The sequence below is a fragment of the Sparus aurata genome, chromosome 19 (genome assembly GCF_900880675.1).
Source record: "Sparus aurata chromosome 19, fSpaAur1.1, whole genome shotgun sequence".
NCBI classification, from domain to species: domain Eukaryota; kingdom Metazoa; phylum Chordata; class Actinopteri; order Spariformes; family Sparidae; genus Sparus; species Sparus aurata.
The window spans coordinates 14,700,197-14,715,944 of record NC_044205.1 but is presented as its reverse complement, the minus strand read 5'-3'; the positions used below and the strand labels follow the sequence as shown (position 1 = coordinate 14,715,944).

Genomic DNA, 15,748 nt, shown 5'->3' with positions numbered 1-15,748 from the left:
TGTCTCTTAGCATGAAACTGGGATGGATACAAGTAAACACAAAAACTTTTTTGTCATCTCACAATAAACCTTTTTAATAATAATAATAATAATAATAATATTTTTTTTTCAATTATAAGAACAAGATCACCTTTTTGGAAAACAGTGTATGATGGCAGTCAAAAATACATAGTGTTACCTACGTTACCTACCTTTTTTTTAATATATTTTTTCCAGTTGGTTTGTATGAATTTATAATGTAATATTAAATAATTTCCCAGTCTGGGATCATTAAAGTAATTCTATCTATCTATCTATCTATCTATCTATCTATCTATCTATCTATCTATGAAATATAAAATGTTACACAAAGCATGTTAAGACTTTTAAATATGTAACGCATGCTCATGTGTGTTACCTGGTCCATAGAGGCACTGTAGTTAACCTGTAAGACGGTGCGTCGCTCTCTGCTGGAGCCAGTCACTGTAGTTCTGGGTGGCAGGTTGTTCATAACTGTTGTCCACACTTTGTCCTCTAGACACACAAACACGATAAACATGTTAGCATGTCGACTGGAATGATCTACTGCAAGCATAAATACAGTTGGCTGTGGTAAATTATTCATTTAAGCAAGTGTACACACATTGCACACATTTACACAAACAGCGAATTCGACCACATGCTGAAATGTCAACACACACACACACACACACACACACACACACACACACACACACACACACACGCACACACAGAAATCTGCAGTTTAGCTGTCATGGTAGTGAATTTCTTCCTGTATAATCTAAGTTACAGCTATGAGACTCCAGGGTTTAATAGACACTTCTGTGCTGTTATAGCATGAGCCAGTCACTCAGACATCTCCCTGTTCATTCACACTGTCAGTCATGGAATGAATGTGTGTGTGTGTGTGTGTGTGTGTGTGTGTGTATTTCAGGTTTCTAAGGTGTGTGTATGTGTTGGAGAAAGAGAAACTCTTAACATTTCTGAGATGTGCGAGTGTGCCATTCAGCGTGACTAAGGGGCTAGCCAGCGGAGTGCAGTGACATTTCATTAAAAGTCTCGCCTTTGCTCTGCCTGCTTGCTCTGCTGTTCGAGACTTATTCCACTACGTGTGTGTGTGTGTGTGTGTGTGTGTGTGCGTGTGTGTGTGTGTGTGTGAAGGAGCATGGAGATGGGCATGTGCATGAGTCGGTAGGGGTGGGTGTCTGTCACTCAAACCGCTGGAGCACTCTTAGGTTTGCGGAACAGGTCCTTTTCATGTGTGTTAGCGGTGAGTGTGCATACGTATAAATGTGTCTGTTGTGGCTGCTCCTTCAGAGTTAAATGTCAATAGCTGTGGCTTATGTTGCCATGGAAACCCCTAGGCATAGCAGTTTAAGAGTGCCGCTGTCTGAGGTTAAGAATGAGGATGGCTGGATTTTCTTCCCTCACAGGTCACTGGGTCTAGACAGACACATATACGTATGCCTGCATGCGTATACACAAAGATGCATCGGAGATGGAAGCACAGACACAGAACAGTGACTTCAGGGCGCTCTCACACACACACCTGTCATGTTGCAGTTGACTTTGAAGGGGCCAAGGGGTCCACTACCATCAGGATCGATCCAGTAGGTTTCAGAGGACCTTCCCAAATGCTTGTACGCCTCACACGATGGCTCATAGATAGCTGGGGGTGGGGCAGGGGCAAAGAGAAACATAGGTAGGAGATGATCAGTTGGAGGGAACAAGACTGTAACTCAGGCTTTAATGCTCCTTACATACCAGACCCACTGCTGCCAAAAGGGTCTATTTTGTCCACCTTAATGATTCTGAGCAAACTTTTAGAATGAATAAAACAGGCTTACAATCTGCTTAACAGTGAACGCATCTTATTTCTTTGAACACCAATTTGCTTATTCTACGTTGTGTCATGCTGAGAAGTATGTTGTTGATGTTGGAATACTTTTTTGAATATGATTTCAAACAGCGCTGTAAAAAATGTATGGTGGCGGTGTCAAGACCATGTTTTTTTATATCTTAAATCAAGGGGGTTGATCCTCATCCTCTGGTAAACATGGAAGTTTTCAGAGATTTGCATGGCCGTCACTCTCATTTCCTCTCCTGTGTGTGATGCTGGAGTAGAGCTCATTACAGTAAGCCACTCAAAGCGATTTTCGGACATCTTGGGTAGGCTTAGGAATAACAGGGCATGTCATGATATTATATTATTACCATATGCTGCCCACAGTATGACACTAAAGATGATAAACCACTCCCAAGATAGCCTCCATCTGTTTCTCTGCCTGCATCTCATATCCACACTTGAATATATTTTTGTTGAGCAATAGACTAAAGATTAATTAAACTGGAGAATGGATCTAAAATAGCACATCAATGTCCGCAGTTATTTTTCTCCCTGCTTGCAGAAGGCAATTTCATGCGGTTGCCAGTCTCCATTCAGAGCCTGTCAACGAGCGCTGTCTTGTCCCACACTCTCTAGCAATCTATCTGACAACATATTGACGTTATGTTTGTGTTAATCTACACAAAGACAGAGAGGGGAGGAGAGGAAGAATTACACTTCAAAGAGTAATGTGAAAGTGCAATTCAGAGTGAAACTTTCTTGACTGAGGACTGTTCACAGGCTTAACAAAGAGTTTAAAATGAAAAAATAAAAAAATCCTTTCTCCCTTAGCTTTCTTAGTCATAGCTCTTAATTACACTCTGTATTTTATGTCTCTTTTTTCTTTTTTTCTGAGATTTCTTTTCTTGTTTGTTACATCCTCTGACTACTCTATTATTGTATTTTTCCACTTTGATATCCACCGTGCTCACACAGGAGTTAAGTGATGCAGTTGCTTGCTGAGAGGACATGCTCTTTAACAAAACCAGTGTTGGGAGGAACTGACCCTGCTGAACTATCTCAGAAGGATCTACGCAGAATTGTTGAAGCACCACTTCGGGTTTGAGGCCACTGGTCAAAGGCTGTAACACAGTGGAAGCTGAATAACCAGTAGTTCTCCTAGGACTGAAAGGTTAGAGCCACAGCTCTAGAGGGAATGTGTAATTAAAAATAATATGTTTGGAAAATAAACCTTCAGAGTAAAATGCCATAATATATCCAGATAAAAGCAGCAATTTCGGCGTGACCCCATGCTTCATTTTAACCTTAACCAGAACTGAAAAGCACAGTACTATGATAGATAGATAGAATGAGTGGAAAAATATCAATATTCTTGTACATACATTTTCTGTTGATCCACTAAGTGATTCAAACTTCTGGTCTTAACACTTCAGCTACTTACGTCGTCAAATATGATGCAGCAGAGGTTGAGATATGCTGACTTACCTAAGTGTCAAACTCTAAAAAAGACATTTCCCAAAATGCAACATAATATTGTAATTTTGTAAGACTCTCCCTGCTCCGTAAAAGGGTTTTACCTCATGCCCTCATATTGTCGGGTGCCCTGTCGATGAACATAGTGGTAAATGTGTCGCTAACTAGTATCCAATATCTTATCTGCTCTTTCCTTTGTTTTATTTTATCCTCTCTAGGTCCAAAGGAAGCACTAAAAGCACAACAATGGTGTTTTACAGCCGTACACACAGTACACTCACAGCCGTTTACAATTGACCACGGACCATCTCCGCTGAAGCAACAGTTTTGAACCGCAGGGGAAAGCATTATTCATCCAATCTCCCTGCCCACATCATTCTGGCTGGTCCCCAGATTAAACCCACGACTTTCAAGTCCCAAACGAGGCAGTTTGACAGGTGCCTCTAGCTCTCTCTTATTAGTGAATATTGACAAACACATACAAGGGAGATATGTGATCACACAAAGACATTGCTCACTTTTATTGTGTGTGTTTATTTCATTGTTTTATTGCATATGCTTTATTTCCTTTCTGGTGTTATTCAAACTCATCTGTCCCCCTGCCCTCCCATCCTACTGTCTTTTCCACTCACTCTATTCTTCTATCTTATGTTCCTCACACTTCATTTATATTAAAGCTGTTGATTTAGGCTTATTGTTCACAATGTTGCCAAAACATTTCTCTCACATCCTCTCTTAAAAGAGAACAATATTTGTGGCATATGGGAGGAAGGATGGCCTTCTCAAATATTTAAGCCTTTTCAAAAACCCTATTCGGCTTTTTCTCTCTTTCTGACTCTGTTCTCTTTGTGCACTGCTGCTTTTGGTTGGTTTGCCTCTTCTCAGACCAGAACAAAACACAAAACACAGTCAGAAAAGCCTAGCCTCTGAACACTTCAAAAGTTCATCTGTCCCTTTGCTGAGGATTGCGGCTTTGGAAGGAGAAACAGCTTAATCACTCAAAGGCGAACAGAGGAAGGCCAAATCAAACCAACACACAAGGAACAGAACACAGTGGTGTTTAAGTGAGGGACAAAAAAGAGAAAAAAAAAAAAGAAAGAAGAAAAACCAGATGGGCAAGGACACACAACTGCAGGCACAGACACTCACATACTCACAAGTATGACAGGTGGCTCCAGTGTAGCCTGTTCCATCACAAGTACAGCTGAAACCGTCCCACGTCTGTTTACACCGGCCGCCGTGTTCACAGTGATTAGGCATACACCTGGACACAGAATAAGAAAGAAAAAAAGAGAGAAAGAAAGAAAGAAAGAAAGAAAGGAAAGAAAAAAGAATGAAAGAAAGAGTTTTTTAGAGAATACTTTTTAATAGCAAAAATGCTAATAATTCTACTTAATGCATTAATCAAACTTTTTCCTCCTGATCTTTATTAAAAAATATGTCATTAAAAATTATCATAAATGACTGATAACAACTAAAATAAAATATTTTATTTGATCTTTTTCAGTGATATCAACCAGTCCTGGTGAAACATTTAGATTTTCTTAATGACACAAGATCTACTTTTGACGAACAATGTGTCGAACGTGTAATTCTCTGTGTGTTCACATATAGTGACTGTCATGTTGAATGGTATTGAGGATCTCACAGAGTGAGACCTACTGAATACTCTTGTGTATAATTTTATGGTGAATATGTTCCTCCGTGGGATATTTAACTGAGACTGCCCAAAAAAATAAGTTCCATATCCATAATGTATGCATTATGATTTAACTGACCAAATGTACATTGGTGTGCAAAGAATCTGGCAAATTCACAATTGGTGGAATTCATACTAGGTGGAAAAGAACACATTTAACAATAGAACAGCAGCAGTAGGATCTTGCTTGAACTTGCCAGATAGTGAGTGTGATTAAATATAGCAATCAGGAAGTGCTCCCATCATCTTAACTTACTGTGAAAGGCCTTTTACTCACAGACATCCTTTTTTCACATCAAAAAATGGGGCTTTTAGACAGCTTATTTGGAGGGGATCAACATAAAACACCACTGCTGAGATCAAAGTGTCAGCAGGAAAAAAATTATCAAAAATTGTAATACGTGTCAACTCAAACATGAGATGTAATTTCTCATTCTTTTTGAAAATGAATGACCAAACAAAACTGATGATTTTAATTGATTATTTAGCATCATTGAGCATTGAACTGGATGAGTCAGTTCAGCAAAGCTAAATTACTGGTCAACTTGTCAACGCTAACAGCAAGCAATTATGAGCTGTTATAAATCATTATTTTATACTTAATATATTGTGTGACGACATAAACGAAAATACGACAATTGATGACTAAATGACTAAATTACATGCCTTTTTTTAGTTTTCCATGTATATGGAAAACTATTCGAGTGATCATGGAAAACAGGATGTGACAGAATTGGAGTTTATTGTAAAAGATACACAATTATGTGTATTCAGTATAAAACTTGAAATTGGAAGTGTTATGCTAGTCAATTTAGTTATCCGCCTTCATGTAAAGACAGCATTAAGAAAACAGCAGTCAAGAAATCACTGCTTTTTTCTTGTCAAAATTTGAATACCAACTCAAACCCTGAAAACATCAAAGTTCTGTGGTTTGATTGGTCTACAGGCTCGCTGGGGATGGAGCCCGAGGCACTGTAGTCTCAGAGCTGGGATCTCCCACACACATACTCACATGTACATGTACTCAAGCACAAATTATGTGATTAAAATATCTGAGTTTGCTTATTTGAATGAATCAAAGTGATATCAAGAGGAAAGCCAGCTGGAGGAAAAACAAACATTGACTCATAAGAGCTGCAGGGGGTCCTTTAAAATGCTGAGTTCTTCTTTAGTCATGTAAGAAGTCGGGCAGTTTAGCAGCACAGTGTTCAAGTTCACATTCAATCTCCGGAGGGAGACAAGACGATTACTGCTGTCATACCTCCAGTCACTACAATGCTGACATGCAACTGTGGGCTTGTTCATATGATATACTTTGTGTTTACTGACAGAGGAGCCTGAACATTTTTTTCCAATGTATCTGTATATGAGCTCATGTGTACTTACATGTGTACATTTACACATGGGGATGAGGTGTGCTTTTCTCACTCTCTGAAGAAATGTTCTTGCAAAGCAAATAAACGCAGGTGTGCTTTTTGAATGTACTGTGCAATATGTGTACCTTAGCTATGTGCATGTATGTAAGCAATGAGGGAAATACTGTATGTAGCTGCTGTAGAAACATATGGACAGAAAAATGACATTTGCAAAATAATCAGACACTTCTTAGAATATCTTTGCTCCGACTGTTGACGGGTGCAGAGCCAGAAGACACTATGGGTAACACTACTACATGTGTACACGCCTGTCATATTAACAGTGACACTGCTATGTAAGGACAAGGAAGTTGCATTGACAAAACGTCAGAAACTTGATATAAAGATGAGCCCTGACCCCACCCATTGGTATTTAAATCATATTAAGCCTTAACTTTACTGCAAATGGAAATAAGTCTACTGTGCCAGTGATCCAAGTATCTAAGTTATGTAAATTCAGTAGGCTACAAGTGCTGATGAAAATTGATTAGCTCTAATGATAATAAAAGACAAGCCCAATGAACTAAACCCTGAAGTACACTGATTATACCTTAAAAGCTCTGGGGTTTGCATGAGGAAAAAGAACGTTTATAAACAGAATGGGAGACACCTCAATAGTGTGTGTATGCTTACATGTACCAAGCTGCATGTGTTATTATGGTGCCCTTGTAGAATAACAGTAAAGTTGTGGAATATTAGAATCTGCATGCACGCAGCCTTGTGTGTGGCAGCACCAGAGTGTGTCTGCGTGGATGTGTGTGTTTTGCTCCCTCCACGATCTCAGCCTGAACAGAATCCCACAGTGGAACAGCATTGATCAAAAGGAGGTCAGACAGGGCTATTGAACTGCTTTCAAAGACATTCTGATTAGTTAGATGGTAACACTGCACTCATTCATCTTCCATGGCAGGACAGGGCCCACCTCTAGTACTGCAGGCCTGCTACATAACATTTGAAGTAATTGCAATGGGCAATACTGTGAGCAGCAGGGATAGGGAACTGTTGTGGACATCTTAGTTTGTCTCAAAATGTGACAACACTCAGCCTGTTGCTAGCAACAATCAGCAGCACTAATGTATTACAATCTGCAATAATAATAATAATTTCACACTACATTAATTCACACTAGCATTACAAAGGCAAAACAAACGATAAAAGAAGGCTTCAAGCACAGACTGATTATCATTATAAAATTGCATGACAACATATCTAAAAGTGATGACTTCAATATCTAAGTTATAAAAAAAGTCTGTGTGAAACTAAAATTATTTTTTATAATTTGCAAAGCGTAAAGAAAGAAGTTAGATTTTTGAAAACTGAACTGGTATAACAAACCTGTTTCATTTGAAAATGCTCACACGTGACTGCTTTAAGCTGTGAGCGGCTATAATGAATATTATCATACCATCAACTGATCATATGAATGTATGTAATGTGGATACCTAACACTTCCCTATTTTGCATCACTCTCACTGCTCTCATTGTGTTGTTAACTTCTTCACAAATTGTTTGCTACCCCCTGGGTGGTCAAAAAATCTTCACACATACTGATTTCTGCATTTAAAGGCCAATAATCAATAGACACAAAAACTTTCTGTAGTCTCCCAGTTTCATATGCCAACTACACTAGAGGACTTCGAGAACATAAAACAAAAATGCCACTTCCTGTCATCTGACAAACAGTCAAATTATCTCTGTTGTGAGTTCAGCCATAGAAACACAAACCCAGAGACAGAAATGACAAAATCAAACATTTAATTGTTAAAGAAAACTTTAGGAAGTTTATCTGAGATTACTTTTGTAAAAATGTGTCTGTATTAGTCACAACGTAGCTGATGCTGTGGTCTAGCAAGTCAGACCTTTATTGTAGTAAGGACAACATTGAGCTTGAAACTCAAGCAGTGGCAGTTGGTCACTACACCTCTGGGCAGAGATATTGATGGTGGTAAGTGTTATCGACAAACCTGACCTGAAAACAAATCGCTAGGTACAGGGATAATGGTGTTCCAATCAACGGGGCCTATTCCTAATTGTAGCGTCTCAGTCTGGTTCACCTTCATGGTGTGATACATGTCATTTCAAATAAATCCTCAGTATGTCTTTTGCATGAAAGAAAACCACTAAACTGTTATCTAACACTGGACTACGCTTAATCCATTAAGTTTAAACCAGTCCATGAAATCTGAATGTTTTCATACAAGCATCTGGCTCAGTTTTAAAAAAACACTCAAACTGAGCTCCAGCCATGGATGATTCCACATATGGCACATCCATCCCAATGTGTGTGTCTAGTCTATGACAAGTAAATAAATTGAAATGTCAATAAGTTGAATGCTTCTAGTAAGCCAACGCTGGGATGAACTGTACAGAATTGTTGTTATACGTGGCAACGAAAGAAATGGCAAATTTCTTATGTTTGATTAAGATCATGCAGTGTTTGGATGAAACCGACAATTTTCTTTCCATTTAAAACAAAACAAATGTGTTATTTACACACATCCCCTCACACTGTGAATCCACCCCATCAATTATATCTATTTATCAGTATGACAAGTACACAAAAAACAGTCACACACACAAGGTATTCTTCTGCGGATACACACAACAACCAGAGCTCTGAGTCATACAGCTCTGGATTAGAATTCACAGACTCTGTTTATGTGACTCCTCCAATTTAAAACCAATTGATTTATGACACTCATGACACATTGCTTTAGTGCTTTGAATGAAAATTCTTTTCATTCACAAATGATTGTGTCCTGCATCCATGAATTATCACTCTTACCTGTCAATGATTGCACACATGTCGAGGCTGACATTCTCAAATGCCCCCACAGTGCCTTTTTCCACCGCATGCATATCAGCTGGTTGGTCATCCACCAAGATCGCTTGCATGCAGCCCTGGAAGGACCGCTGGGAGGGTGGGAAAAGTGTCTGGAGAAAATACCCTGAAACCAGCCAAAGAAAAAACAAAGACACAGATAAAAAGTTAGAGGGAGAGATTTGAGAAAAAAAACCCAGAAACAAAAGGATAAAAATGTACGGTACGTGTACACGAGTTATCATAAATTAATGCAAAACAACTTAAATTATGTAGTACTTCATGAACTATCAGGAATGGACAAGAATTAATGTATGCATTTATCGCTTTTCAAGATGGACCAGGTCATCATTTTATTCGAAGGCTACAAAAATGATGATGCAATGTTAATCATGTTTACAACACTTAGAATTCAGCAGGATACTTGTGCATTTTTTTGATGAACATCGTTAATAACTCAGAAATTATGAGGATTTAAAAGCCTCAGTTGTTGAATTAATTCATGAATTATTCTTACATTAAGTTATGCATGAGATGCTTTAATTCTTGTACATTACTGATAGGTCATGAAGTACTACAGTAATTAATTCATTCTTTTTCATGCGTGAATCTATGATAATAGAAGTACCCTTACCATAAACTGTGACCAGAAATGATATGAACAGCAGCTTGCGTTTGAACAATGAAGGAACCAAGGAATGATGGAGTGTTTTTGTCCATGATTTAAAATGCATTGTGAAGAAAAGACCTCCTGTAGAAGTAGATATCAGACTTAACAACAACATCAGCCTTGAAGAGGAACAACTGACCTGGTCATTGCCTGGTTATTGTCGCTTTTTAAAGCCATGAACCTTCATCAGTCCTTTTGTTTTAGAGCTTCTCCACAAGGCCCATTAGCCTTAATACCAGTGCTAAGGCCGCAATACACCAGAGGACATATAGGTTTTACTATACACAGTGCCTTTATGAGATACAAGAGTCAATGGTCCGTCCAGAGGTAGCACTGGGCCTTGACTGAGATGGGGACAAGGCTAGGACAAAACTGTGTGCATATGGTGTGTGTGAATGTGTATGTTTGTTTGTTTGCTCAATCTGTCGCACAAAATCCACAGATGGGAGGTCATGTGTATATTCTACATGTACAAATCTGTCTGTGTGCACATGTGTACAGTATTTGTTTACTGAATACAAAATGTATGTACACACACAGGTGTTATTATGGCGTACGTGCACTGTCAGATGTAGGAGATGAGGGCCTGGAATTCAATCTTTGCCACGAGCACACAGGTCACTCATAAAACACCACCGCTCAATGACATCTCCATCATTGTGATGTTATAAGCTGTCACGCTCTCCAGCCTGCCTATTAGCCTCAAGGCCAATGCATCAAAAAGGCTTATTATAGAGGGCCTATTATGCACTGTGTGCATGTGGGCACCAACAAAATTGTAGTTTATGTAGTTGGCTGACACGCCAGCAAATAAAGCAGCAGAAGAGTAAAATGCCTGTGTGTGTGTTTGAGCTGGACTCATTGTTTTCTTCACATCTTCAGATGATCATTTTTCCCCCCCAAAAGTTTCTGCTGTCATCCTCGCCATCTGCCTCCTCTCCTGCCACACCTGTCTGCTGTCTTTCCAGAGGAGTGGTAGACAGACAGAGAGAGGAGAGGGGGAGAGCTGGAAAGGAAGAGAGAAGATGGGAAGCGGAGCAGACTGCAGCTGGCTGGCAGCGGTTTGAGTCCCGTGGATAGCATATGAATGCAAAGGAAGCGCAGCTTTCCTGACAGCTTGGCAGAAGAAATGGAGCAATGCATGGAACGATGGATGGGTAGATGGATGTAGGCTGTGAAAGCTATCGGGGGGCTGGTTGCTCAGTTATTCTATCTAAACCACAGACAGGGTTTACCTTATTTAATTCTACCAAAATATCCTGTTTGTTGGGGTGTCATCTGTTTTTAGCCTATGTACTGCTCATTCTGTATGGAGAGAATTGTTAAGGCACGAAAATGTTAAATACTACTAAAACTTGTATTATTTACTTGATAAATCAATTTTGCAAGGAAAGCTCCTAACTGAACGACACAGCAAGGACACTAAATCCTGATGATGTCTGATAGCTGGTCTTGGATAGGAAAAAAACAAACAATGTAATGCAATTCACTATTCAAAAGCACCTCTCAGTAACTCCTGTATCCCCATGGAGAAATTAGCTGCTGTACTGGAGAGCCCCATTGTGTCACTTTGATTTAAACTATAAATGTTCGTCTGGGCACTGCACTACACAAATGTGCATATTAAATGAATATTACTGAGCTAAATAGGAGTAAGAGCAAATGTATCCCAACAGACCTCATGCTTTAAATTTGGACAAAGCACCATGTTTTCTCTTATTGTTACTCTGAAGCCATGACCAGCAACAAATAATGTCAATACTACTTGCAGTCCTCCTTTATATGAACATTTTCTCATAAAATGGCATTTTATGCTTTTCAAATATTTGGTACTGTATCATTAAGAATGCTGAAAACGCAGAGGAAGACACAGACCAGATTAGTGAGATGGAGTCCAATGGAGACAAACAACTGGCAAACTAGGCATTGATGTGGTCAAACATCTGCACATCCTCAAGCTATCACACACACACACACACACACCAAACAAGGATTGTCTAAACACATTCAATTTTTTTTTTCCTGAATGCAACGATGCTGTGTGGTTTTAATTTGTAGTATAAACAAAGACTCTCTATCTCCCATAACCCCTCGGAAACGGCAGCAATAAACCCCTGCAGGCTTGCTGGCACCCTATCATATGCTCCCTGTTGTGCCCAAAGAGCTTCACTTACAATACACACGGGAAGACCAGCACCAGCTCTCCACAAGCTGAACAACATCAGACTGGCACGGCTGGCTCTCAGGCTACAGAACACTTGTTTCCACATCCCAGCACATTTAAGCGGGATGTATCTACTTTCAGATGAGGTTGGCTGGAAATCAGCCAAAATTCTGAGATGTGCAAAAATTCTAACAAATATTCGGAGGATTCGACACAACATTTTTAGAAAGACAAAAAAAAAAAAGAAAGAAAGACAGAGACAAAAACTATTGCCAAAAATTATATTCTCACAAAATCCAAAATCTACGATAAAAAAGGACAGATAAATGCTACAGCACATACTTGAAACACTTCAGAGAGCACCTTCGAGCAAAAATAGGCTGCATGCCTGTCAAACATTACTGCACACGTGTCAACGACAAGATGTACCTGCTGTGAAATGTAAACAAGAGGGCACGCATTTATGTACACAAAAGTACACAAAGCACATGTACAGACATAGTAGGATGCTCTTTGATAAATGTGGGTTTCACAGAGTCTCATGTCTAATTCATCACAAGCTTTAAGATTAAGAAGGGGTGACAGTATGTGGAAGCACTGATGGAGGTGTGCTATGTCACAATGATCACCAATGCATATACTGTGACTGTCAATTCATTCTATACTGTATGTGTTGGGAGGGTTTTTCTTCACAGCTGAGTGAAAAATTGTCCATACTGAAGTGAGCAAATAAACCAACTGGAGTGAAAGCAGCATTGCAACACTTTCTTTTAAAAGGTCAGAAAGGTTTTACATCATAGTATACTGTATAGCGTAATGGGAAAGCTAAGTTTAAGGCTGTCAGACATTATGAGACTGTCATTTATTCATGCACATAAAATAAATGTGCAAGAAAAGAAGCAACGAGCTAAGAAATTCTGTGATACTGTGTGGAACAACTAAGCAGAGTTATGAAAATGGTCAGGAAGATTGCAGAACTAATAAAAGGAAACACAGAATCTTCCTTCCCCCCAAAATTATCAAACAACAGCATGCTTCAGGGTGGAACACCCCATAATTGACATCTCTCTCATTAGTATATCCATTTGTCCCACGCTCCTGAGGGAAGGAGAGCATGACTTTATGGCCTGGTGTATGTGCGTGTGTGTTTGTGTGAGTGTCCGTCTGTCTTGCCTCTTGAGAAATTCAATTTGTGGCTGTCTCGTGTCAGTCACTTACTAATTTCTCTAAGCGCAGTGTCAGGAGTGAGGAACTACTCCCCGTAAAATAGGCTTTGGGTTCAGGAGGCTGATTTTAAAAGCAGACGCTCGAAGGATAGAGGGGCAGAGATGAGAGGAGGCAAAAGAAGGGGCCGACCCGGTTAAAGAGGATAACAGGGATGAGCGGAAAGAGGAGAGGTGGAGGGCCAAAAAAGAAGAAGGGATGATAAACTGAGAAAGAAAAAAATGGGAGGAAGGGAGGAAAAGTAGAGCAACGAAAACAGAGGAGAGAAGAAAAATTAAGAGGGCGTAGTTGGGGACAGGATGACAGAGGCTTAGAGCCAAGTCTTGTCGTTGCTCTGACATCTAAAATATAGTATCCTGTAACCTTGGGTTAAGGCAGTGCCTTGTGCATTTTAATGCCATAGAACAGGAAAAGCAGGGCAAGTATATCTGCCTATTGTCATCTGGCCGGGGACTACAGCAGGATATTAGCCATGTTGGCTAAAGCTGCCCCTTTTTACTGTTGTTGATGCAGTTAATTAATTGGGATTGTCTTCGATATAATAAACTAATAAACTAAAAAAAACAAAAAACTAATCTACAGCTTACATCAGTGACTGGCCACTAGTGACCTCATCTGTCTGCCAGCTTTATGTATTTTTGTTTTCAAATGACATTAAAATCAAAGGTTTTAAGCTGCATATTTGTCACAGCCTTTAAATTCTTTGGGAATGCTACTCGAGCAGCGTAATGTCCCACCATAGTCATTAAAATACATTAAACATAACTGTTTGGTTAAATTAGGTAATTTATTACCTTAATTAAAGCATTAATTAGCAAATATTTTTATGTTGGCACGCTTGTCCTCATATTACACATTGCTAGTATTAATATTAATGCTGATTAAAAGCATTAAGGAACTCTGTTCAGTTAGAAAAAAAATGATTTTATTAATTAAAAAGAATATATCTGCATTAAAGTACTTCTGTATCAACTGCTGTACATAGGGAATATGTAGTTTAAATATTGCTTCTCATTTCTGTTGTAAAAGTGTCACAACTGATCACTGGTAGGACAACCAAACAGTAGCTGGCTTGTCTTTTTAGATTATTTTTTTAATTTCTTGAGCAAACAGTAAGAGGACGTAACCCGCCTCTGGCTAACTGCTTTTCTATGTTTCACATTAAATTGAGCAACAGTATTTGGCCAGCAGGAGACTAAAAGTAATTATGTCCCACTGGTTATATTCTGTCCCCCCTAAAAGGTAGGATCACTTCTGCCTTACCTACATGCACACACGCACTTTCAATATGATTAAACACAAACAAATTATTACCTTACATAATGCCCCAATGTCAACAATGTATGTGTGTGGGTGTGTGTATGTGTGCGCCCTAATGGTAAAAAGACCCATTACCCAGGTGCACTGATCCCCTCTCACTTAACCATAATGTATTACACTTTAAGTGTCATATCAAAACACTGAGCTTCAGACTTTGCATAATTGTGTGGGCAGTGCATGTACGTCTTTGTATAAGTGTGGCAGTCATGCTTCAATTAAATACTGATTACCCTTAATGTTAAGTTTATCTGGCAATTGGACATGGTTAATATACATTAAGCCACAATGGGGAAAAAAAAAACATAACATGAAGAAAATAGAAAACGGACACATAATAAAATTTAAATCTCCACTGATATCATTTCTTATACTGAGCAAACATTATAATATTATACTACATGCGCCACAATTAGAAAACAACCAAAACAACAACGACAGAAGAAGCAGCAGATATATTGCGATTGTCAAAGTGAGTGTATTTTAATCGGACAGATCATGTTGTAGTAGCAGTGTTACTTTCCTTACAAAGTTTGGCTCAGTCCGTGGTCACTGATCAACAACTGTTACCAATGATATCACAGCAGATTGATGCCTTAAAGGAATGGAATCTGAAGCAGATGGCTGGCTACCTGATGACTGAAACTACACAAATGACTCTCAGCAATTATCCAAGCCCTCCTCCCATCTAAATAAGAACATGGTTTGTTCATGATACTGAGGGGTGTCTGCTAATTGGGCCACACTGACAGAACAGTCAAAGCCACATAGAAACTGCTGATGGTATACTGTTAGAGAGCTTTAGGACAGCTTAATGTGCTTGGCCTCTATGACTCATCAAGCTGAGCGATCAGAGAGAGTAATTGAGGGCAAGCCAAAGGCTAAACTATCTTTTTGTGCACTCACTATATTATTCTCTTCCCTCTGTGCTGGGATGGAAATTGGCCCCCGAATGTGGTGAGGTGTGAATGTTGTGAATGAAAATTATGGATATTTTGTATGAGTGGTAAGTTATCTGGGCTTCGAGTGTGTATGTGTGCTTGGGAGTTTCAGAGTAGTGGTCCAAACCAACAGACAAGTTCAAAGGCTTCACACTAACCCACACAGGCACAGGTTCAG

The 15,748-nt window shown here is 39.2% G+C and overlaps 1 protein-coding gene across 1 annotated transcript in view; it reads right to left on the bottom strand.

Moving 5' to 3' along the window:
* The window catches only part of cntnap2a (contactin associated protein 2a), a 328,136-nt gene that overhangs the window by 107,787 nt on the left and 204,601 nt on the right, over positions 1 to 15,748 (bottom strand). Inside the window, exons 11-14 of the mRNA XM_030397660.1 lie at positions 9,219 to 9,381; positions 4,477 to 4,583; positions 1,550 to 1,669; positions 398 to 513 (exon numbers count right to left, since the gene is read on the bottom strand). Of these exons, the coding sequence (XP_030253520.1) occupies positions 398 to 513; positions 1,550 to 1,669; positions 4,477 to 4,583; positions 9,219 to 9,381 (506 nt within the window). The remainder of the gene's footprint in view (positions 1 to 397; positions 514 to 1,549; positions 1,670 to 4,476; positions 4,584 to 9,218; positions 9,382 to 15,748) is intronic.